Genomic DNA, 27,039 nt, shown 5'->3' with positions numbered 1-27,039 from the left:
GCCAATCACAGCCAACCTTTATGATGTAATGCGCGTGGACACAGACTCTTTGTTGTTGAGATAAGAGTGTCCATGCACTAAAGAGGAATTCTTACACCTTCTTTCTTTGCTAGACGGACTAGATATTTTTCAGATAGGGCTCTGACCCCAACTCAGTGGTATACAATATGCAACATAGAACATCACTGATCCATTGCGAGCAAGGCAAAGGGATAATCCAAGTTATAGATCAAATGTGAGATGGTCACCTGGTCCATTTTTTCATCTATGATGGGAATGGCACCAGATTACTCTGTGTTGGAAGAAGATTCATATATTTGTCAATAAATTGTCTAGCAAATTGTCTTTTTACTCCATCACAAGACTTCCCCCATCATCCCAATATAAAAATTTCACAACATGCTTGGTACACTTTTTCTGGCGACAGTCTATCCTCAAATATACTTAGTGGTTTACTCATATGGGGAAGGGTACAATGTAGGTACTTGTTCTCAGATCTTCTGGACATATATAGGTATACGCCTTGATCTTGGGTCACTGTTGACAACAAATGTTACAATGGACTTTAGCAGACTACCTAACTGACTGTCTTAGAAAAATGATGGTAACCAGCTGATTCTGGTAACCATGGTTCCAGAGGACCTCTGCGACTACTTACATTTATAATGCTTACACTGGACAGTAAATGTTTAAAAAACAAATCTATTGAGTAATTAGTTGGACAAACACAATATATTTGCTTACGTACATGAATGCATTCTAGAGGCTGCTGGCCCTCAACCGTATGGGATTCAATCACAGTGAACACCTAAAATCAGATGGATTTTAAGATCAGAGATAACATGGGTTTACTCTGCGTTTTTTTGATTGGGTAGCTAAAATAATAGATCAAGATGGTGCAGTAGACATTGCTTACCTAGATTTCAGTAAGGATTTTGACACTGTCGCACATTGGTTAGGCAGTAGCTGAGTGACAGGCAACAGAGGGTTGTAGTCAATGGAGTATAGTCAAAACAAGGTCTTGTTACCAATGGGTTACCTCAGGTATCTGTACTTGGACCCATTATCTTCAATATGTTTATTACTGATACTGCAGAAGATCCCGATAGTAAGGTATGTATTTTTGCTAATGATACAAAGATTTGCAACAGGGTTGATGTTCCAGGAGAAATAAGTCAAATGGCAAATTATTTAAATAAATTAGAAAAATGGTCAGAGTTGTGGCAGCTGACATTTAATGTGGATAAGTTCAAGATAATGCATCTTGGGTGTAAAAACCCAAGGGAAGAGTACAGAATATTTGATAGAGTCCTAACCTCAACATCTGAGTAAAGGGATTTAGGGGTGATTATTTCTGATGACTTAAAGGTAGGCAGACCATATAATAGAGCAGCAGGAAATGATAGCAGAATGCTTGGTTGTATAGGGCAGGGATCAGCAACCTATGGCATGTGTGCTATGCATGGCACTTGAGGTGGGTTTGCATGGCACTCAAGACTGCCAGAGCCAAACAGGGGGACTTCACATATCTGCTAAGGCAAGGAGGGTGGTGACTGCAGGTGGTGAAGGACAGTCCACATTTATTCATTGCAGCACTTGGAGGAAGTGATCTCGGATCACTTCCTCCCGGCACTTGTGAACAAGAATCCACACTGGAGTAGAACAGCCCACAGATGCAATCACAGCTGCTATTGACCTGTACCTTGCCATTCTGGTTATAGTAGACCTCAGAGAAATCTCCAACACTGCTTAATATACACAGAGCTGCAGAAGAAGCCCACCCACCACACAATTAATGCAAACAGTCCACAAACACACACAGTCCCCACAAACACAACACCACTGGAAATCCACATACATGCACACAACAACATAAGCAGACCCACACATACACACAACACCAAACAAACTATGTGCCCTATCATCCACATATTCTCCATAAAAATCCAACATTTATAGGTATAATTTACAATACCACAAACTGTGTATGTGTGTCTGTGTATCAGTGTGTGTGGAACGCCTGCATTCAAACACCAACATTCAACACATACTGCATACAAAAAACATGCATTCAAAACACACATAGTGTGTGTGTGTGTGTGTGTATATATATATATATATATATATATATATAATGTGTAACTCTGCTTTGAGAGTTACAATATAAACAGCTGTATATGATTGTATAGAATTTAGGATATGTGACACACCAGATAAGCAAGTTCTCACTTTTCTGAACTTCCCTATTGTCCAAATTTCCATTTGAGGGTCCAAGTCGAGGATATGTGGATTATCTTTATCTCTTGTTCAACCATGGGACTCTTATCTGTCTTCAGGACTTTAGTATTCAGACAGACTTGACACAAGCATTAATGCTGCTTAGTTTATGGAATAAAATGTCACCTGAAAATGAAATAATCAGGTAAACGTGAAAATTAACTGTCCGAACCCCAAAACGGTCCTTGAATTGTATATCTGTGTTCTGTGCTCTTTGTACTCTTATGTCTTACTTTCCCTCAGCTTTAACAAAAATATTATCTTTTATGACAATTGTAATAAAACAAACACTACCTCAGTGTGTCAGAGATTGGCTTAGTGATTTAGTTTGAACAATTCAGTATTGTGACGTTTTTTTTTTCTGCCCTTTGATTAACCCATCTCTTTGCGAAAAATGGAAAAAATAATTGCTGTTTTAATTGGTATGTAAAGCACATTGGGATTTCTCATTGCAAAGCTTAAAATGTTGATTTTTCTCTGTACAGCTTGACATGACCAAGTTAAATCCCAGTTATGACTTGAGATGATTTAGTTTGTAATCAACTGTTTTAATTAGCTGTGCTTGAAAGAAAGAAGCATCATTTCTTTGTGGTATTCTCTTAGTTTCTCTAGTTGAAATTTGTATTATTGATTCTGAATTTTATAACAAGACACGGAGGCTCATATTGCATATCCCTTTCTTTACTGTTGACAAATAGCAGCAAAGGAAACATACAGAATGAAAAAAGAATGAACATGTGATAACGTAGGCCCCTCCCCCTCAGGTCCCAGTATAACAGGCAGCACTTCCCTTCCATTTCCCTTTTTCTTTGCTGCTCTGACACAAAGATAAGTACATACCATATTTTCTCTTATATACTATTCATTGATAATTTAATGGATTTTTATTTAATTTGTATTTATTTAGTCTTTTATTTCGAAGGTTAGTAATTGTGTCGTTATACACTAGCCTCAGGGCCCAGACCTCCCCTGCTTATGTAACCTTGTCTGTTTCTTCTGCTCGAGCGCCTCTCTGCGCACTTCTTCTTGTTTCATTATTCCTCCGCGTAGCTTGCGGGTGCCGCGAATCCCGCGAGATTCCCGGCGGCCATTTTCTGTCATTCTGTCCCTACCTCTTAGTGTGTCGCTGGTCTGGGCCCTGGTGAGAGCGTTTTTTCCTTTGCTTAGTTTGTTTGGGTGACTAACCCATACGTCCTTGATCATGCCTAAACCCAGACTATCTACTGGGTCCGCTCACTCTGGGGAGTCGGATTCCCCAGCAATCAGAACTGAGGCCCCTGTCACCTCAGATATTTCGCCTTCTATGGCGGATGGGACTACCCAACCCGATGGACCACAGTTTCTGGCGCTACAGCGCTCGGTGACAGACGCCATTATGGCTGCTATGGGGTCTATGTCCTCCACCCTCTCCCACACCATTTCACAAGCCCTCTTGCCCCGTCCTTCAGACGAGCAACTCTCGGGCACCTCGACACCCCAGGGAGAGGTATCTAAAGGGGACTTCAAAAAGGCTGCCCGTAAATCTAAACACTCCTCTGCCTCCAGAAACACCATGACTGGCGTACCTTCGGTCGCCCCAGAAAGCGTGTCCCATCCACGCAAAAGAGCCTTTCCGCGCCAGGCAGAACGGGCGCGGCTTTGGAAATGTGCTAGAGCACAGATTGAGAGCGGCACCGACTCAGAAATCGGGTCAAATGAGGAGGCTATGAACGAGTCAGATTCCGACTCTGATGCGGATTCCGCCGATGGCGCTCTCGACCTCCTTTCCTCTGCTCAGGCAGAGATGCCCGGAGGCGAGACGGGGACCAGGAACCCTGCGGCTGCGGGGCCATCCCTCGTGGATCCTTCGGGGGTCCCACTCTTCGACCCGGATGACCTGCATCATCCGAGGTCGGCGGAGTGGCTCCCAGCCGACCACGTTGCCACATATCTGGAAAATTGGGTCAGAAAACCCTTAAGCAAGGCGGCCCGCAACAAATTGAGGGCGGAGTGTCCTAGGCCTCTGGTGCCTAACAAGGTGTGTGACACCCCAGAGGTTGATCCAAAAATGACCCAGTTCCTCACTAAACTGGGCTGGAACCCCCGTAAAGGACTAGAGTCCGCTTTGAAGTCCTGCCAGGACAAGCACCTGGACATATTCGGGCCTTTGGCCAAATTATTTGACTTGGCGGAAGACGCCAGAGCGGAGAACCGCATGGTCGACCCTGAAGACCTTAGAGGTTGGGTCCAGAGAGCAATTTGTATTGCTGGGAGCGTAAATACCTCCCTGTCTATTGAAAGGCGTAAAGCCATATTGTTCAAAATTGAGCCAAAACTAACCAACCTCGCCCTTACGGAGGCGGGCAAAGACGCCCAAGGACTCCTCTTCGGAGACTCCTTCATCAAAGACTTGGGGCGTTTTGTGGGGGCATTCACGGCTCTAGACAAGGCCCAGGCCTCCATGAGGCGAGTATTCCAGGGGCGGGTCTCTACCAGGGCCGGCAGAAGCAGGAGCCGTCTGTCCGGCCGCAACTATCCCCAATCCCGTGGCACGGGAAGAGGCTCCTTTCAACAGTATCACCAATACCAGGAGACCTCCCGCCCCATGTTTTTTCCATCCCGTGGACGTCAATGGCGATCCAGAGGCCTTCGGAGTAACCCAAACTCCAGACGACCATACGGTGAGTTGCCTTCTACCACACATTTCTTCTCCGGGTTACATAGGGGGCAGACTCCAACATTTTTTCCCAGCCTGGTCACAAATCACTTCAGATCCATGGGTACTGGCCACTATTCAGGGCTTCCATATAGAACTCACCTGCCGCCCTACACACATTCCCCCTCCTCGACCGATCCGCTTTTCCATCCAGGATCGCGGTCGGATCGACGAAGAACTTTCATCCCTCCAGTTCAAAGGGGCTATCGAACTAGCACCCCCCAGCCCTGCGGGCGTAATAAGCAATATCTTCCTAGTGGAAAAGAAAGGCGGCCAATCGAGGCCAGTCATAAATTTGCGCCCCCTCAATGCCGTAGTCAGGTACCGCCATTTCAAGATGGAGGGTATTCACCTGCTAAGGGATCTCCTCCTCCACGGAGACTGGCTAGCGAAACTAGACCTAAAAGACGCGTACCTGACAGTGCCAATAGCGGAGGCCTCTCGGGACCTCCTACGCTTTTACTGGCGACACGAAATATGGCGATTCACCTGTCTGCCCTTTGGCCTATCCTCAGCCCCGTGGTGTTTCACAAAACTTCTACGGCCCGTTATGGCCTGGCTACGCAGTCGAGGTGTTCGACTAATCGTCTACCTAGACGATATTCTACTCATGGCTCAGGAGCGCTCCACCCTCCTCTCACACCTACGACTAGCCATAAACCTCCTGTCACGCTTAGGTTTCATAATCAACTGGGAGAAGTCATGCCTGACCCCCGCCACCCGCTTGGAATTCCTAGGTTTCCAAGTGGATTCGGGGGCAGCGACGCTGAGTCTCCCGATATCCAAGATTCGTTCCATCCGCAAAGAATTGCGCAGGGCCCTTATCCGACCCCAGCTCACCTTACGCCAATTGGCACGCCTCATAGGCCTACTGGCCTCTTCAATCCAGGCCGTGTTCCCAGGCCCACTCCACTACCGAGCGCTACAGCGCCTAAAAATCGCTCACCTAAGAGCCGGGGCATCCTACGCAGACCTAGTCTCCCTGGACAACGAGACGAAAGACGAGTTGCGATGGTGGATTCTCAACCTGTCTGCGTGGAATGGCAAAGCCATCTTCGGCTTAACGCCGGAATTCACGATAGACTCGGATGCGAGTCTACACGGTTGGGGAGCCCACTGCGAGGGCATCTCAACTGGGGGCCGGTGGTCGGAGTCCGAAACCCGACTACATATCAATGCCCTGGAGCTTCTGGCAGGCTCCTTCGCCATCCGCAGCTTCGCCAAGGACCGTGCCCTATCATGTATTCGGCTCCGCATGGACAATGTTTCGGCGGTGAGATATGTCAACCACCTGGGTGGTACACAGTCGGCGGTCCTGGCCAGGTTGGCGAAAGATTTTTGGGGATTCTGCCTGGAACGGAACCTGATGGTCTACGCAGAGTACTTACCTGGCCTGCACAACGTCCAAGCGGACTGGGGTTCACGTTATCTTTCAGACACCAGCGACTGGAGATTAGCCAGGAAGGTGTTCTCCAACATATCATCTCTTTGGGGGCCATTTACCATAGACCTTTTCGCCTCCCGGCTCAATACTCAACTCCCACGCTTCTTCAGCTGGAGGCCGGACCCAATGGCGGAGGCAGTGGATGCCTTCCTACAAGAGTGGAAGGGAGGCCTCCTCTATGCCTTTCCCCCATTTTCCATGATCCCTCGCTCACTCCTGCAGACCCGCAAACACCGGGCGGAGCTAGTCATGGTCACCCCATTCTGGGAGACGCAGTCTTGGTTTCCCCAAATGCTCGAGATGACGTTGGACTACCCTCGACTCCTGCCGGATCGCCACGACCTGCTACAAGACCCGACGGGTCGCTATCATCCCCTCCGGCTGGAGGGCTCTCTCCCACTTCTGGCGTGGCGAATCTCCGGGGACCCTGGGAAATCCAAGGAGTTTCGGACGCAACTAGACTCTTATTGGCGGCAGCATGGGCTCCCGGCACTAGACGGGCATATGGGTCAGCTTGGCGAGCTTGGGCTAGCTGGTGCATGGCTCGGAACGAGGATCCCGTTTCGGCCCCTGTAACAACGATCCTGCAGTTCCTGACGTCTCTCTTCGAAGCCGGTAAGGCTTACAGGACCATTAACCTTTACCGTTCCGCTATCTCGGCGATTCACCAAGGCTTCGAGGGCCGCCCCGCGGGACAACACCCTCTAGTGTGCCGACTCGTCAAGGGCTCTAGATTTTCAAGGCCACCCAGGCCCCGCTACTCCACGACCTGGGATGTTTCAGTTGTATTGACTTTCCTCTCATCCTGGCCCGCTAACGCAGGACTCTCCCTCAAACAGCTGTCGGCCAAATTGGTGTGCCTGCTCTGTCTCATCTCATGCAAGAGAGTCTCGGATGTCAGTGCACTGGATGTCGATGCCAAGTCATACACCCCGGACGGGGTAACTTTTAACATCAGCAGACGCACTAAGACTTCCATCAAGGCGGTATCCTACCCTAGTTTCCCTGCCTCTCCTTCGCTATGCCCAGTGACCTGCCTTCGTGAATACGAATCTCGCACCGAACCACACCGATCTACTGCCTCCCGTCAGTTGTTCTTATCTTTCCGCCCCCCTTTTCACCCAGTTTCCAGCACTACCTTATCACGCTGGGTGAAATGGCTGCTGGCCCAAGCGGGCATTGACACTACAGTGTTCGGCGCCCACTCAGTACGAGGGGCTTCGGCCTCTTCTATGATGTCTGCGGGCGCCCGCCTAGAAGACATTATGAGAACAGCTGATTGGTCTAGGGAATCTACCTTCCGAGAATTCTACTTTCGGCCGGCCCCACACACATTCGCTGTAATAATGGATCAGCTTTAAACTTGCAATATGAGCCTCCGTGTCTTGTTATAAAATTGCATGATTTTGCTATTACATGACGAAAAGTCATGATTTTATTAAAGACACGGAGGCGAGTATTGCCCCACCCTTTTGTTACTCTCACGCTGGTAAGTATATATCTCCCCACCCATATTACTCATACCACGATACACCACATGTTATAGTTTGGGACGGTAAGTGGGGCCGTCCTTATACTTGTTGTTTTCAATATTACTGGATATGTTAACATTGATTGTTTTGTGGGATTGTATATACAAGGGTCTTTGTTCTCACTGGCGTAACCTTGTACTAGTTACAAGTATCGACTTTAACCTGTTGGCTCCTGTCCTTTATGTCTCCACAGCTTAATCTGGCAAGACGTCTAGCAAGGGTCCGGTTTATTGGTCTCCTCCCGCTGTCCTCCATCGGTCCTATGAATTCTACGGCCACACTTCCCAGTTTGTGATGTTATACCTCCTCGGTTTTTTCTGTTATTACCTTGGGACTTTATTCTCGCATTACTCTAGTTATGGACATTGTTCTTTGGTCGCATCTGCAGAAAGAGGGAAATGGAAGGGAAGTGCTGCCTGTTATACTGGGACCTGAGGGGGAGGGGCCTACGTTATCACATGTTCATTCTTTTTTCATTCTGTATGTTTCCTTTGCTGCTATTTGTCAACAGTAAAGAAAGGGATATGCAATACTCGCCTCCGTGTCTTTAATAAAATCATGACTTTTCGTCATGTAATAGCAAAATCATGCAATTAAAAACAAAGAAAAAAAACGTATGTACACTATCATTTCTGAAAGTGCCGATCAGCATCAAGCACCATGCCACATCTATGTGTAATATAATATTTGTACAAAGAATTGTAGATTTAGATAATAGACTTTCCCATCAAGGTAAGGTTTTCGCACAACCTTGTTGCTGCTTTTGATCCAAAGGGGGGAGACATTGGGAGCGATACAGCTTTGTATTCCAGGCACTATAGTATCCCTTTAAGTACAAAATGACTATAAGAGGACAATAAACTGCCAATTAATAATGTCATATTTATGACCGTCCTTTTTATCAATAGTGAAGACAGATGTTTGATATGATAAAGCCCCACGCTGCTAGCCAAGCCAAGAATATTCCTGACACTGTCATTCTCCTCCTACTATGTGTCCTGAAAATAAACTGCAATATGCATAGCCACCTGGTCCCCACGTGCCCTGTGCTGCATCCAACAATATAGGTGTATGCTAGACATTCCTGGGTATGTTGTGTATGCCTGTCTGTTTAATGTATGCAGTCTCTACCTCTTGCTATTTGCTAGCAGTTTGGCTAGCACAAGATAGTATAACATTGTAATACATGTTTTTAGAAGTTATACAATCTCAGGGAAAAAAGCATTATTAACGTAAATGGGATTTATACATATATTTTTCATTTTTTTTTTATAGCCTTTATAAAACAGCCTGTTTAGGCACAGATACCTGTGTTTTTCATATTGTGAATGGCCATTTAGGTTGTTGTAATTTTTGTGTGGCCTGGTTGTTAAAATTGCAATTAATATTCACAATCATTTTTTCCATTTTATTTTTTTCTTGGTTGTCATTACATAGTTAAAGGAACACCATAGTGTTAGTAATACAAAGGTGTACTTCTAATGCTGTAGTGTCCTTTATCCATTTAGGTAACTCCACCCCTCCACATAGTATTTCACTTACGATTTCTCCATCTCTGAGGAGCGCTCTTCATGACTAACCCGCCTCCATGTTTTCCCTTGAGAAAGCATTGTGTGGCTTAGTGTGCATGCACAGCAACGTGCCTCACTACATCCATCAGATGATCTCTATGAGTCTATCTGATAGAAATGGAGTTTTACTCTCCTGTTTGTACTGTCAGAATGACTGCATTTGAATCCTGCTAGAGGATCAGGACTCAAGTCCTGCAGGGACGCTTGAGAAGGGAGTTCCTGCTTCTTTTCCCCAGCAGATGCGCCATTCCCTCTGGGGGAAAACATCCCTTAATGGGCCAGTGGAAAGATCAAAGATCTCCATTACAAGCCCAGCAAAGTTTCATTTCAGGGGTGGGTTGGCCATAATGCCTGGAGGGAGAGTAGCGGGGAGATCTATGCCTGCCCTGCAATGACTCCAGCACTTAGTGTCATTGTAATCCGTGGCAACGCTCTGACAGTAAGTAAGTGCTTGGTCTCAAAGAGAGATATAAAGGTTATGGGCAGGCATAGACTTCCTGGCACCCCTTATTACACCCGGTGAATAGACAGCCCCACCAGGGCTATGAATGACCTACATGGGAAAAATACTGTTTTTCAATAATTATTCAAATAAAAATAAAAATATTAAAGCCCCTATCCTACTCTCTAAACACACAGTGCACCCCTCCATTTACATTGCATTCCCACACACACACAGCACACACATACATACACACACCGCAAACCCCAACATACAAAACTTTTATTTTTATTTCTTTTTTTTTTATTCCATCACTGCTTCACCCTTATACACACTTTATACCCCCTGTACAGAAACAGTACAACACCTATACATACAAACAAACTACAGAAAAAAAGAGGAAGAGATTAGGAAGCAATATGATAAATGTAAGTTTGATGTGACAGAGCCACTTTAATGAAATATTACACACAAGGTTGGAACAGGGCTAAAAACCACTTTGCCTTTTTTTTCCAACCAGTACAGTTTATTTAAATTAGTCCCTCAGTGGCTCCTCTTCCTGCTGTCCCCAACCTTGTTATAGTCATGATCCACCCATCCATCCTACGTTCGCTGGAGCCATGCAGGGCAGTCATGGCCTGTGGGGACATCTGCACAGCTATTGCAGCATGTTCTGCATTGTGAATGAGTGGGTTTGGTGTGCATTCTAAAGGGCCCTGTTGAATTATTCAGACAGCGAATATTGAAAATGAATAGTTTGATACTCAAGTCAAAATAATTTTTAGCAATGTTTCTAGAGCTTCTTGAGATGCATCCTGTTCCCCTTCAGGGCTGCAAGTTGGGAACCATTGACTGAGAGAGATGTGGATTAAAAACACTGGAAAGCGCTAAACAAAAGGGTTGTTTTCATGCAGCTCTAAGGATCATTAAACAGGTTGTTTGGGATGTTATCATCAATGTCAGCAAAGTAAATAAAATGCCAATTATAATCTGTATTTCTATTTTTGTTCTGTAGCTCCTCAAAGGAATTTTGAGATTGCTTTCAAAATGTTTGACCTGAACGGAGATGGTGAAGTCGACATGGAAGAGTTTGAGCAGGTACGTTTTTCTTGTTATACTACAAGTTGTGCTGTACCGTTTCCTGGTTGCAAACCTTTGTAATAGCTATACATTTTAGCACATCAGTATCTGTAAGCTGTTGGTAAAGTGAAAATGATTCACTAATGAAAAGCAAAAAAAAACTTTTAGTTTGAAAAGTAGAGTTAATAGGTTACTCCAACCACTATGACCACTTTAGTGTTTTGAAGTAGTTATGGTGGTAGGTGTCAGTATGTCCAGTGTTTCAACTTGAAAGACTGCACATACTGAGATATTTATAATTGTGTGCTGGAGGCTAGTTGCATCATCAATACACGACATTGGCAGCCCAATACAATTATGTGTATAAAACATGTCTGTCGTCGGCGCTCACACATGCTGCGGACAGATGTAAAAATCAGCCAGAGCGCCTACAAGGGGAAGATTGCTCTCCACTTAAATCCACCTTCCCACATTGCATTCCCTTCCGCCTCCCTCGATTGCACATTGTTTGTAAATTTTTTTGTTTTTGAGAGTTTTTTTTCTTTTAAAACCCTCCCTCCTCTCCACTCTCTCCCCACGCTGGCTAGGAACACGTGCATGTTCTCTGAGCCGGCAAAATGGTCCAATCACAGGCTTCACCAGTAATGGCTCCTGGAATCCGGCACTGGATTCCAGGTGGGTAAAATCTTTATTTTGCAGGTTATACTGCTAATCAAGGGGGGGAGGAGGGGAGCGGCTTCTCCATAGTGCCCAATAGGGCATATTACACAAGAAAGGCTGCCCAACTCAAAATGGTTAGAGTAACCCTATAATAAATTTACCTATTAATAGGTGACTATCCTATGACTGTATTCTCATTAAACTAAAACCCCTACTGTAACCCCTACTGGATGTTTATTTGGATTTAGGATTAGCAAGTGTTTATATTTAGGGAGGGGGGGATTAGAGTCAATGAAAATTTACAGGGTTATTTACTAAAGTGAGAATTTGAAGTGAATTTAAAATATTAGGCCAGAGTAGCCAAACTGAAAGACGCATAGCTGACTTTTTTTTTTTTTTTTTTACAGTTCGGCAGTACAGTTTTTTACCTTAAATTTGAAATGCACATTGAACTCTCAGTTTAGTGAATAACCCTGTTAGAATTGGGCACACCTGTCATAAAGGTGCAGTGGAAAGTAACGCTCTCAGCTAGAATAATGGAATACAGTCATATACCAAAAGAGAAAAGAGGGTTGCACTCAATCATTAATAAAGGATGCTAGCGGAGTATGGGTCAGCATACCCCATAGAACGTGTCAAGTAAAACATCCCAGGCACTTATGTGATACGTTTAAGCAGCTTTAATGGATACCGCAACGTTTCGACCTGTACCCAGGTCGACACATTGCGGTATCCAATAAAGCTGCTTAAACATATCACAGTGATTGCATGGGATTTTTTACTTGGAATACAATCATATGGCATTGCTGATTCCTCCATATTTACAACAATACTAAGATATACCTAAAAAATACAAAAACTGGGAAAAGAACTCATAGGGTAATAAAGTTAAAAACATTTTTTTTTTTTAAATCTCCAAAGTTCAAGGTTACACTCACAGGATTTCGAATATTTAGAGCTCATCAATGTATTGAAGATTCCGTGGAACTCGGCATCTGTCAAATGTTTGGAAGACCCATGCAAAAAGAAAACTGAAAAGAATATAGTGCAACACTGATATAAAATATCAAACACGCTTTAATGGTTACACTTAAAGGAAAAAAAAATAGATTAAAAGCCCATCGGTAAAATCCTGTGGTCCCCAGTCCTGGTCCTTGTAATAGAAGGTGCTGGAGTCCTCACAGGTGCCGTGGACAATGTAAAACAACATACATGAAAGTAAAAAAAATCATAATCAAACACTAGCCCTACGCGTTTTGTCTAGTAACTTAGACTTCTAACTGGGGACCACAGGATTTTATTGATGGGTTTTTAATCTACATTTTTTCTGGATGTGTAACCATTTAAAGGGTGTTTGATATTTTATATCAGTGTTGCACTATATTCTTTTAAATTTTCTTTTTACCGTATATACTCGAGTATAAGCCGACCCGAATATAAGCCGAGGCCCCTAATTTTACCCCAAAAAACTGGGAAAACTTATTGACTCGAGTATAAGACTAGGGTGAGAAATGCAGCAGCTACTGGTAAATTTCTAAATAAAATTAGATCCTAAAAAAAATATATTAATTGAATATTTATTTACAGTGTGTTAATAATGAGTGCAGCGTGTGTGTATGAGTGCAGCGTGTGTGTATGAGTGCAGCGTGTGTGTGTGTGTTGCAGAGCCTTGGTGGGGGGTGGGCAATGTTTTTTTAATTTTTTTTATTATTTAATTTTTTTTTTATTATTTATTATTTTTTTATTTAATTTAATTATTATTATTTTAGTATTATTATTTATTATTTAATTTTTTTTTTTATTATTATAAAAACAAATTTTCGGCCCCCCTCCCTGCTTGATACATAGCAGGGAGGGGGGCTCTCCTTCCCTGGTGGTCCAGTGGCATTGGTAGTTCAGGGGGGGAAGAGGGGGGCTGGCAGAGCTGTAACTTACCTTTCCTGCAGCTCCTGTCAGCTCTCTCCTCCTCCGCGCCATCCGTGCAGCTCCCTCTGTCAGCTCCCATTGTAAGTCTCGCGAGAGCCATTTACACTGGGAGCTGACCGAGGTGCTGAACGGACGGCGCGGAGGAGGAGAGAGCTGACAGGAGCTGCAGGAAAGGTAAGTTACAGCTCTGCCAGCCCCCCTCTTCCCCAGTCTGTATTATGGCAATGCAAATTGCCATAATACAGACTATTGACTCGAGTATAAGCCGAAGTGGGGTTTTTTAGCACAAAAAATGTGCTAAAAAACTCGGCTTATACTCGAGTATATACGGTACATGGGTCTTTGACAAATGCGTAGTTCCCTGGAATCTTTAATACATTGATGAGCTCTAATTATTTGAAATCTTGTGAGTGTAACCATTAAACTTTGGAGATTTTAAATGTGTTTAACTTTATTACCCTATGAGTTCTTTTCTCCATTTTTGTATTTTTAGGTATATCTTAGTATGTTTTTATTTGAGGATTAAGAGGAATCCTTTGTTATCCCTAACTGGGAAGGATAATTACCTTTTCATTTTTTTATTGTAAATATTCTACACCTTGGGTGGTTTATAATTTTTGTTTTTTAATGATTCCTCCATTTTTATCAATCATGTAGGTTTTGGTTTTTTTAGCAGCTTGGAAAATTTTAAATCCTCCTTTTATTTTTTTACTCATTTTTTTCCCTCTATCTCATCATGCCCATAGTTGGATTGATTGATTATTAAATAAAGTTATAAAATATTGATATATTTATATTTTAGTATACTATTTATAGTTGGATGTGCTATGTCTAATCGTTAATCTTTAATTTTTGTGTTTCATAACGTATGTTTCCCTTATAACAATAATGAACTTTTGCTACCCTTCAGGTAGGGTTTTGAATATATTCAGCTATATCTGAGCATATTACACTTTGAAGCAGGGTTTCACAAGATTGCTGTTAACCTGCAAAATGTCACTTTCCCAATTACTGAGCCTTAGAAACAAAACCTGTTTCATTGTAATTATAACTCTATCCTGCTTCCGATCTCTTCATTTAATTCCCAATCTATTATTTCTTTCATCACTGACTTATTTTATGGCCACAAGGCATCCTCACCGTTATCTATAGATACGGGTTCTGCATATTATTTTTCCTACATAATCAGCATGGATAGATTGCTTGCTTGATAGGGACTACGCTAAAATTAAATATTGTAGAAAGTTTGTGATTATTTGTGCATAATCTATGCCATCAATTTATATTCATTTAATGTTCCAACTATGTTTTTTTGCTCAATTTGTCCCACCATATTTATAGACTTGTGAGAGCAATATTGTTTTCTAATAACTTTATTATATATGTGGAAGATCTGCTTGGCAATCTCAGACCCAATATATACTCACCTGTACAAACACTTTGCAAGAAGGCAGGATAATACTATGACAATGATTTGGAATTGGTACAAGACCCACTTCTAGACAGTGAGGACTAGCATAGATGCTGTGACAGAAGTTAGCAAGTCCCTTAGGTCAGAGCTGGCACAAAGGTTTAAAGTCTCAAAAGATCCAATGGGACAGAACAGACAAAGACAGTAATCAAAGCCTATAGTCCGTAAACTAGATTTCTTTTTTAACAGTAGGGTATTCAGTAATCAGCATCCTCATATTATAGTCAGTGAGAGCTATATTTCACGTGACATGAAATTCAGCACTTCACAGCAATTCCATTCATGTGATGGCTGTATTCCAAACCATCTTTCATATGGCTCTAGTTGGGCAAATTTGGTACTGTTATAATGACTCAAAAGTGGTTATGGTTGCCCTAATTGACTGGTGGTAGGAGCACAACAAATGGATGGTTTAGTGCTGCGTTTGGAGTTAGAGAGATAATAAGTGGCTGACACCCTCCTAAAAACAGAAATGAGTTGTTTTGCATGCCGATTAATGAGATGTCAGAGCTGAAGGACAAACACAGCAAGTTCCCTTAAAGGAGTATGAAAAACTAGGATTTCTGTATAAGTAATGGAGATTTAACTTTTCATTCGCAAAATTTTCCTTTATTTTGTGCTTGGGCCTGAATATGAAAGTGATTACAATTAAAGTAGTGCAGAGAGAAGTAGAGGATAGTCTAAATGCGTGCCGAAATTAGTTTTAAGCAATCATCTGAATAAAATTCATGATAACTGTTTAACATATCAATAAAAAAAAATTGGTTCGTTTGTGAGCAAATGTAATATTTGGAATCAATTTGTTCGACAATTACCAGGAATTTTATTTATTAATTGCTTAAAACCATTTTTGCACGTATCAAGAGAGAAGAAATGCTGTCAAAAATGGCTGGAAAATTGATTTTACTAGGTCTTGTGGGTAAAATATGTTTTTCACTTTTTTTTTTTTTTGAGAACGGTCCAAACACCTGCAAGCTTTTTTCCAATACTGTATAAAGCGTGGGGGTAAAACCGAATTTCTGTGCAGCTTTTTTCCCTAATTGTTAAAAATTGGTAACCTCCATAGACTTCATTAACAAAAAGGTGAGTGTGATTTGTAGAAAGTGAAGGTAATTAGTTTAGTAAATAAAACAACAAGAGAACAGAGAAAAAAACCCCGCAGCATGCCAGAGAAATCCATTAGCGCACTGAAAGGTCTCTAATTACTATGTAAATACTCATGTTGTTTTTCTGATCCATAATTATACTCTTTATTATTAATGTGCACAAAGAACAATGGTGTGGAGGAATTGCCAGAGGGAGTGATGAAGTGGGTGTAGGTTTGACCCTCTGAATGCAGACCTAGGATGGAATGTATGAAAGCCCTTGTGTATGCCTAGAGTCGGTCTCTCTCGAATTATCAGAATCATTACTCTCAGAAGATTGGATGTATTATCCTTTATAATGTTCTATGTATCTTTGTAAACTAGCTTTGGAGAAAATTCAACCCGTCAGCATTCTGAATGCAGTTATGCATGTATAAGTGCAATTCTCTGTGCATCTCTCAAGGGTCCTGATTGTGGCAGATGATTGTTAGGTTACTGTGCGGTGACTTTGGTCTTCAAATGGTGCAAGAAGGGCTGTGCATATACAACCGTTCTTTCGGTGGTTCAGTCCCATATTGATGAATCCCAGGCTGTTCTCTTTCCCTGTGACGTAATTCTCTATTTCATAATACACAACATTATCACAAACAAAATAGGTTTTGAGCCCTATTTGTAGAATGTGCGTGTTGCACATATACATAGATGCATGGGGACATGGGAGCAGAGACAGGAGTTAGGAAAGGAGAAATCAGACAGTTTGGCTCACTGCAAGTCATGACAATAAATCAGTTCATGAACGATTTACAAAAAAATAAATCCGTTCATCACAAAGTTTATCTGATCACTCCATTTATTGCTTGTGCAAATCTACATGGTTTTAGAAGTGGGATCACGGACTCATCATGGCACAAAATCTATAGTGCATAGAACCACTTGTAAATCTAGAACTATATTACCACTTGGTAACCTACAAAATATCCAAAAATACAGTATATCTAAATAGCATATGTGATCCATATGTAGAATGGAAAAATCACTAATTGAAGAGCCTTCCCTTGATTATAAATTATAGTGCAGTATAATTATAAATACTACCTATGTCGCCCAATAATCTTCCTGGGCTCTTAAAGATATACTAAATATGTAAGGAACAATATAGTTTTAATAGACACCAAATGTATGCCACAACCATTCTTTTCAAACTGGAAAAATATCTAGAATAGCAAACTAAACTAGCCATAATGAAAAATTGGTGTTAAAAATAATATTTACTAAAAAAATATGATGTATATATTCCACAGAGAATCGCACTAGGGGTATTCTAATCCAAGAAAATAAGCGCGAACGAGTACGCATTCTGGTGGTGGTGGTGTCTCACTCTTGTGGATTTGGGGAATAGTATAAACTAGAAAAGCTACAATTTCTGGGGAAATTGTGTGAAGTGTTCTTGCCTCCACGAGTAGTCTAGAACTGGAGTGGGCAGAGTAACTTATTATTTATTTATATAGCACATTTAATTGCAACGTTGTTGCCCAAAGTGCTTCACAGTTACTTTTAAAACATACATTTATAAAAACATTAGCAGGTGTACAAAAGGCCCTGTCTATGACATCACGTGCTGCTCCACCTGGCACAGGTCAGAGTATTTTTGCGTGTGCCATCTTCAAACTGTCGTATTTTAAAAACTATAAATCCTACAGAGAAGAGCTTTATATTGCGAGAATCACAAGACCTAGTCCTACATTCTGATGCATAGTATGTCTCTGAAGTACTAAAAATGAAGGCACAGTCACAGTTTAGAAATTGCCCTTCAAATTTGAGCTGGCTAGAGTGAAGTTTCAATGAATGTCAATGGACGGCGTGAGTTGCAAACAAATGGTCATATTGTGAAAACTATCAGTACTATGGCTTAGTCGTGGACATTTTTAGTGGCAGCAGGGATAGCTGAACATTTTGATATAAGATTTGTGTAGGTGGGCTTGAAAATGAGGGAGTGGTGGCAGTTTAGAAATCATGTCCTGATTTTTCAGCTTTTGCCAGCTCCCTCTCTAGTTTTGAACATTTTGCCATTCATTCCTATGGAACCAATTTCGCCACAAGAACGACGATATTCCGTGAACCATTCGGCGAAAGGTTCCACAAAGTAATAGCACACCAATCGGGAACAATCTGCACGTTTTGGTATATTTTTGTCTATGTAGTGTAAAAACTGTGGGAGGAGTTAGGGTGGCAAATTTGGCTATAATAATAATAATATATATGTGAGATAACATGAAGTGGTCTTGCTATGCAAGAACACTTAATTAGGCTTCTAGGGTCCTGTGCTCAAACTCCCACTACTCTTGGGCGGCAGCAACGACCATAGTACACCTCAGCCCCAATACATACAGTAAAAACCAAAGGGAAAAAAGTTACCCGCACTCTTTCCCAAATCCCTACGTATATTTAAACAAATGAAGGTTAAGTTACTCCAATTGCCATTAGAGGGAAATTCCCACCTACCATGTCAAGGAAAATTTCTTAGGTGGGTCTTACACTAACCATTTACCTTGCTCCCCTGAGCTTCTGGCAAAGACAATAAGACAGAGAGGGGTATTTTTTATATACACCCCTACATGCTTATTAACCCTTAATAGGGAACACATGGGATGGGCGGCAGCATTGTAACATAGCTGTGTGATACAAAAGTGAATACAAAAAAAGTCCTGCGCTCAAACTCCCACTACTCTTGAACGGCAGCAACGACCTTAGTACACATCCGCCCCAATACATACAGTAAAAAACAGAGAAAAAAAAGTTACCTGCACTCTTTTCTCAAATCCCTATGTATATTTAAACAAATGGAGGTTATTTAGTTGCTCCAATGGCCATTAGAGGTCATGCTTCCTTAAGCTTCTGACAAAGATATCTCTATGGTCACATAGTTACATAGCCACGGCCGTCTTTAATATTGATTGGACCCTGGGCAAGCATCTGCTTGGGCCCCCTGGGCATGCAATCACTCCCTCCACCCCAACCTAGAGGCGAAACTAATGTAGAGAGTGCCTTGGTGCAAACAAAAATTCAGGCCTGCCCTGTAGCACAAGAGTAAAGAAAAGATAGATCCCCATCTGTCATACAACTCCTGCGATGCTATGCCAGCTGGTGATATACTATCCTTGCAGGGTTGTATTTTTGAGCAGTGTTTGTGCAATTGAATGTCAGCATGTTATTGTATAGAGTGTATGTGTTCATGTAGGGGTGTATTTGTATGTACTGTTACCATTGGAATGCAGTGGTGTACTTGTGTGTAGTGTTTGCATTTGAATGCAGGGATGTGTGATTGTCTGTAGTGTTGGCTTTTAAATGCAGGTGTACTTTTGTGTGTAGAGTTGGTGTTTGTATATAATTTTAGCGTTTTATTACAGGAATGTGTTTGTATGTAATGTTTGTATTTGCATGCAAGGGGGTGTTTGGATGTAGAGTTGTGTTTTAAATGCATATGTACATTCGTGTGTAGTATTGGTGTTTCAGCAAACTGGTGTGTTTGTATGTAATGTTTGTGTTTGCAGGTGTCTGTTTGCATGTTGTGTGATTTCTATAACACATATACACATACACATTAACACGCAGATACACACATAAGCACACTGACACATGCTCACACCTTGACACATACTGGCACATTCATACACACACACTCAGATACAAACAGATACAAACACTTTGACAAACAGATACAAGCACTTTGATACACACACACACACACTGGCACATCCACACACAGAGATATACACACACACACACACACACACACACACACACGGACACAGGTATGTACACACACACTCAGATACACTCATACATAAAGGTATAAATGCAGGGGTGTATATGTGTACAGTGCTAGAGATGGAATATAGGAGTGTATTTGTATTGGCATTAAAATGCTGGGATGTATGCATTACCACACACTCAGATGCACACTTACACACACCGACACATACAGACACACACACACAAACACACACAGGTACACATACACACTGACACACAAGTACACATACACAGGTATACATACACACAGAAACACTGACACACAGACAAACACAGCCAGATACACACAAGGACATAAACACAGCCAGATACACACACACATATATGTGTACATTTACATATTTTAATCTCTGCCTTCTAGCAGCTCTTGGACAGCAACTCCCAGCAACCTTGGCCAATATAATGTCTCAACTCTGTTCTTTCATACCCTGGTCCAGAATTTGTCAAAAGTGACATTTGGAAATGGTGTACAGCCTTTGATAACACTTGATGCAATAATATGTTAAAATAAATACTTTTTAAATTTATATTTAATAGGGAACTGTCAGGTTCTTCTAGGATTTTTAACATGCAGTTATACCCAGTGTGTTACATTACAAACACCAACACTTCAACTGATATCAGAAATAAGCAAAACAAAAAAACAAACAATATTTAGCCACCCTCCTGTCTCCTTACCTTTTGGGTACAGAAAGGTGGCTTCCCTGGGGTCCAGTGAGAGCTTGCTGGCCCAGGCTGATGGGAGTCTGCCATCAGCTTTCTCAGTCCCTCTCCCTCACAATGCTTGCACTCTCCTCCATGTGGTGTGTGCCTCCTCCCCAGCGGCACTGAGGAGGAAGTGATCTGACCTTCCTCCCAGCATGCCACGGAGAAGAAAAGGGATCACAGGGCAGTGTGTGAGGGGGCTAGCTGTGAGCATACACATAGAATGTCTATGGCTGTGAGTATGTAGTCAGCCACCCCCATATTACAGGGGCCAGGTCCAGAGCAGTATTAAAGGGCTGTGGCCCCTGATTACCTCAGGTGCTGCAGGGGGCCCATGGGGCAGCTGCCTTAGGGCCCCCAGGAGTAACTGGGCCCGGGGCAGCTGCCCCTTTTGCCCCTCCTTAAAGACGGCCCTGTACATAGCTGAAAAAGACATGCATCAGATAAGCTGAAATTGTATTATGTCCCCATTCGTGGTGGTTTGCCCTTTTGCCTTGTACGTATGCCCCTTCTGACCCATATGGTTTTTCTATTTCTCAGGTTAATACCTTGTGAATGTATATTTCTCGGAATTGGCTCCCTCACCAGTCCTAGACCTGGGTAAAAAAAAAAGGCACTCTCTCTGGTCCTACACTAGTTTGTGTAGAAACCAATATATTGGGAGTACTTGCTTGCTCTTATTTTCTTGGATTCTAATACCTTGAGTGCGACTCTCCTTGGAATACATACATTTTTTTTGATCATAGCTAGTTTAGTATGCTATTGTAGGTAGGTGCCCGTTTCCCAATAGAGAGAGTTCTTTGATAAAAATGTTAATAACAAAAGCAAAAGTGACTGAATCCAATATTAAATATTGCATATCTTCTTGCATGAAGGCAACATCAACTCTGAAACCACATCAAAGGCATGGATATCATTATTCATTCACACAGACGTCACTTGAAATCTTGATCCTGTACATTCAGTTGTTGTGTTTTAAACAAGACTTGAATTACATTGTGATGTTCATAGTAAGGAGTAATGGATATTTTCATATGAATTAAATCACCCACAAAGAAATTACTCATCGTAATAAATTTAACAGCCGTGCATTCAGGTTAAGTTTTGTTTGATGAATATGTCCAAATAGTACGAAAACCTAATGCACTTGCACCAAAACGTGCAGCATCAGAGAGCGAGTTTGAAAGTATATATAGCAAGCAAAACAAACGGCGTACATAGTCAATTATGCTGTCTCTCATTTGATATGTATATCTGCATTTGTATTTTTTAGGTTCAGAGCATCATCCGGTCTCAAACTAGTATGGGAATGCGTCACAGAGATCGTTCCACCACTGGAAATACTCTAAAGACTGGCTTCAGTTCTGCTCTCACCACCTATTTCTTTGGTGCTGATCTGAAGGGGAAACTAACGATCAAGAACTTTCTAGAGTTTCAGAGAAAGCTTCAGCATGATGTTCTAAAGCTAGAGGTCAGTCCGTTTCCACTGAAATGTTATTATTCTTAATGCAGTTACCCTGTTGTGCTCAAGCCTCTGCATTTTATGGATTTCAAAAAATGGCGTACACCACCAGTCTTGTTTTATAAAATGAGCGTTTACATGAAAAGTAAGGCAAGTCTTGATAAACTAAAATGTTTTCATATTAAGATAAAAATCTCATCATCATTGATTATTATGGTGGAACATTATGCCATTTTTTTACATGGATTTTTGGGGGACTGTGCAGAGGTCTTGCTGCAGCGCATTCGTTGAATGTGTAACTACATAGTTTGATGAATACTGCACAGTTGTTTTTGTGGAACATGGGTAAGTGTGACTTTAAAAAAAAAAAATAAACTAACAAATCTCCACTGGTTATCATCTGTGTTAGAGTTTTTTTTTGTTTTTTTTAATACTTTGAGCACTTACAAAAGCAGAATAAAACTGTAATAATTCTTTGGCATAGACGTAGAGTATATTTTAAGAAGCCATGACTTAGCTGTGGTCAAGACAAGAGGCTAGGTGCAGAACAGTGCATTGTATTGCCATTTCAGACACGCTGGAGCCAGACGGTGAAAGCATAGTAACAAGATTCTTTGGAGTTGGAGTTTCATTACTAGAACATCACCTGACTCCGCATGGAATTTCAATCCTGTTTGGATTATATAGTAGAAGTAATTTTGAAGCACATTCAGTAGATAATTTTTTTTTGCTAACATGTAAAACACGCAAAGATGTTTGAGACTTTTTTTTTTTTTTGAATTTGACAAATTTTTTTTTTTTTCTTCAACTTCAGTCGTGGGGGTGGGGGGGTACAGAAGAAAAAAGGGGGGGAAGGGGAGGTAGCATTGAAGATCAATACGTACAAGTTTCAGGTCAGTAACATTTCGATGCATACAATTTGTTGGTAATTCACATTTTACATACATTAACGGTTGTTTAAAAGCGTGACCTACGATCATGCACTACCCGGTGCCCGCATTCTTTCTATTTTTCTGAATGTCGGGTGTAGGGGTGTGTGTCTCGAAGTGACATTGAGACAGTGTACTGCTCCTGCTGTTCGGTTTATTGCGGGGTGTGGGCGGTTAGGTCAAGGAAGGTGGTGATGGAAGGGGGGGGGGCAGCCAAGAGGTGGGGGGTGCGGGTGCAGTGTATGTTGGGAGGTGTTGTAAAGGTGTCCTCATTTCATGTACAGTTATGTCTCCAGTCAAGGAGGTTTTGGTTTCCGTGTGTTATGTTTGTTTCTGTTCAGGTTCATGTTGTCCCAGCATTCCCATGCTGTGGGCCAGTAGGTGGCCGTCGGTCTTGATTTACGCGCCATAGTCTCATAGTGTTTAGTAGTTTCAATCTACATTGTTCGATATGGGGGCTAAATGTCTGTTTACACTGCCTGCTGATGACTGCGAGGGCTGCAATAATGATGTGGTACAGTAGGTACCTATGGCTTTTTTGTGGGATATTCGGGAGTAAAAGCAGTAGGAACGTTTCCGGTAGTTGGGGTAGTCGTATGTTTGTGCATTGGGTTGCCAGATCAGACACTCGCAGCCAGTATCGAGTGAGCTTCGGGCAGTGCCACCAGATATGTATCATGGTTCCTCGGGCTGCTTGGCATCTCCAGCAGACATCCGACATGTCAGGGTAACTGTGTTTACCTAAATACCATCGGTAGAAAGATGTTTGAGACTTCTAACAGACTTTGGACTTTTATATGTGTTGTACGATGTATTTTTTTATAGAAACATAGAATGTGACGGCAGATAAAAACCATTCGGCCCATTTAGTCTGCCTAATTTTCTAAATACTTTTATTAGTTCCTGGCCTTATCTTATATCTAGGATAGCCTTATGCCTATCCCACGCATGCTTAAACTCCCTCACTGTGTTAACCTCTACCACTTCAGCTGCTATTTCATGCATCCACTAGCATCTCAGTAAAGTAATACTTCCTGATATTATTTTGAAGCCTTTGCCCCTCTAATTTAAGACTATACTTCTTATAAAAGCCAGGTGGACATTCAGACATCTGTTTCCTTTTTCAGTTTGGACAATGTAGGACTGCTAATCTTTTGGATATGATTACTGTAAGGCGTTTTTGTTCTAATATGAGCAGATGGCTCCTCGGTGTATGCCTTTTGCAGCCAGTTGAACGAATGTGTATCAAAGGATACGATTTATCTCGAGCCTGGCACAAAGAGACCATATCTGGAAAGCCATTGATACAAGTGTTTTGTGTCATACTTGTCACTTCTAGTGTTAACATTTCACTCTGTAAAGTAAATGGTCACTATGCATAGGATGAGGCAGAGGCATCAATGATGCCCACCGATTATCAAAGATAAAGAACACAGTAATGAACAGTTACATCCGAGCTGCAGGGTCTTACTGTAGTTCCAACTGCTTGTAAAGTAAATGGCACATATGAAAAGAGTTACTTGGTTTTTAATAAAAAAAAAAAAAAATTCATAAATTCGTCTGTTCAGTATGTTTATTGCCTTATAAATGTACTCTCTAATTTTCATAAAACTATTACATTTTCCTTTTCATAAAAATCATCTCCACGTGTGTGTATTTGTTTCTTTTTATTATGTATTTAATTTCTCACAACGTGCTCCTCAGTAATCCATTGTACTTGTGTTTTGTTTTGTTTTTAAACCACTTTATTGCAAGAAAACTGTGATTACAAGTTTTGGGAATTGTTTTGTTTGGTTTGTATTTTTGTAGCCTTTTGAATGTATTTTATATGCACTGCAATGAATTGCTCACTGCTTGTCGCCGAGATGTTCAAAGTGTCACCAAAAGTTAAAAATAACCTTTGCTCAAGACAAGCAAAATGTATTTTCTCAGTGGAGTCTGAACGGTAAACTTCCAGTTGTGCTTTGTAAGTTACATGTCATATTTTACCATGTGTCACTCTTAGCTAAATAGCTTGTTCCGAGCATTGACAGGGTAAGTGTGCCTCTTCAGTTAGCAGAGGCACACACAAACATCTCACAAATGTCAAACCCTAAATGCCTTCTTGGTCATTGTACCTAGAACCTCCATGCAGCCTTCATTTTTATGGCAGTATTCTCTTTTGCCTTTTAAGCCACATTCATGGCTGACCGCTGTTTTAAGTCAAGGGCATAACCATGGAATTTCCCAAGACAAGCAATTTGTTTATTTACTTCTGGCTTTATAAAGCGCCAACAAAATCTGCAGCGCTGTACAATTAGTGGAGGACGTACAATATACACAGACAAATACAAAAGGTAGAGAGGGCCCTGCCCGTAAGCTGATATCTAGCCATTGAAGCTCTTTTATACAAAGTGCTTAGTTAGATTGCCCATGAGCTTACAATGTAAAGGACAGTGGGGATTGAGACAAGAGGTAGCAGGGGAAATGTGAAAGGGATGGCTAGAAGTAGTTCACAGAGAGTTGCCGCTATTAGTAAATTGTAAAGAAAATGAAGAGGTAATTGAGTGAGAATCTCAAACAGCTGGAGGAGCATTCTATATATTTAGGGGGAACCGGGGTGAGTGGGTAGTGCTGAGGAAAAATGCAGAGCTAGAGTATTGTTGGATCTGGAAATGTGTGAGGTGAGGCCTGAAGAACAGAGATGGAGATGGAATAGTTATATGAAGGTATTTACATCCAAGAGGAGCATAGGAAAGAGGGGGAGAAGGGGAGAGTAGCCATGTGTTGTATACAAATGAAAAGTTTAGCAACCAAATTCTATCACCTAAAATATTAGTAACAAAACCTGCATGCACAGAAAATTACAGTGGTAAACTACAGGTAAAAATGGTAACAATTCTATAGTAACACATGATAATATGGTAGCAATGCAAGAATAAATGAGGTGAAGTATCTTCCAAGCTTCCGCCAGTGCCTGTGAGTTGTGGGATTTGCTGCAGGATGTTAAATGCAGAGCTGGGGTATTGTTGGTTCTGGAAATGTGTGAGGTGAGGCCTGTGAGGTTTGGGATTTGCTGCAGGATGTTAAATGCAGAGCTGGGGTATTGTTGGTTCTGGAAATGTGTGAGGTGAGGCCTGTGAGTTGCAATGACAGTTTAATATTCATTACTGTAGAGCCCAGTCTTTCAACATGGCACAGTCCATGGCAGGTGACCGTATAATGCTACCTGCATGACTTTGTAGGCCAACTATAAAGGTTTGGCAGAATGGGAATAGCCCACAAAGCAAGTTCTGTATAATCAAGAAACATACACAGTATAGGGCAGGGGTAGGCAACCTACGGCACTAGTGCCATGCACGGCACTCAATGTGTCTCTGCACGGCACTCAAAGCTGCTAGAGCCAAACAGGCTCTGGCCTTTTAGGAGTCCCAGTAAAACTTCAGATATCTGCTAATACGAAAAGGTGGTGAAGGACAATCCTCAATTTATGTATTGCAACACGTAGAGGAAGTGATCTCGGATCTGTAGTAGAGCAGCCTGCAGCTGCTGTTGCAGCTCCTGTCCACCAGCCCCCCATATCTATCGGGGGAGGCACCCTATGAGCGATATATTCTACATAATTCTGTGAGTGCATTCATATATAGCGCATAAGATGTGTTAATTGTACTTCACTATTTTGTATATTTTTCTATGTTCCTTTTAGAATCATTCTCAGCCGTATCCCGAAGTTTTTGTGTTGTTTGTAGCTCCTGTCATTGACCTGTACCTAGCCAGCCTGGTCCCCACTGGAACCCAGGGAAGCCACCCACACTGCTAGATATACACAGAAATGCACAATAACCCTCCCCTCATACAAATAATACGAACAGCCCACAAACATACACACAATCTGCACAAACGTAACCCACTAACAATCCACATACATGTACACAACCCCACATGCAGCCTCTCACATACAATACACT

At 41.9% G+C, this 27,039-nt stretch overlaps 1 protein-coding gene across 1 annotated transcript in view; it reads left to right on the top strand.

The window, feature by feature from the left end:
- The window catches only part of MICU1 (mitochondrial calcium uptake 1), a 242,741-nt gene that overhangs the window by 115,069 nt on the left and 100,633 nt on the right, over window positions 1–27,039 (top strand). Inside the window, exons 7-8 of the mRNA XM_063434676.1 lie at window positions 10,977–11,059; window positions 21,975–22,172. Of these exons, the coding sequence (XP_063290746.1) occupies window positions 10,977–11,059; window positions 21,975–22,172 (281 nt within the window). The remainder of the gene's footprint in view (window positions 1–10,976; window positions 11,060–21,974; window positions 22,173–27,039) is intronic.

The sequence above is a fragment of the Pelobates fuscus genome, chromosome 10, assembly GCF_036172605.1.
Source record: "Pelobates fuscus isolate aPelFus1 chromosome 10, aPelFus1.pri, whole genome shotgun sequence".
Lineage (NCBI taxonomy): Eukaryota > Metazoa > Chordata > Amphibia > Anura > Pelobatidae > Pelobates > Pelobates fuscus.
The sequence above is the reverse complement of the archived record's forward strand: the minus strand, read 5'-3'. Positions and strand labels throughout refer to the sequence as shown.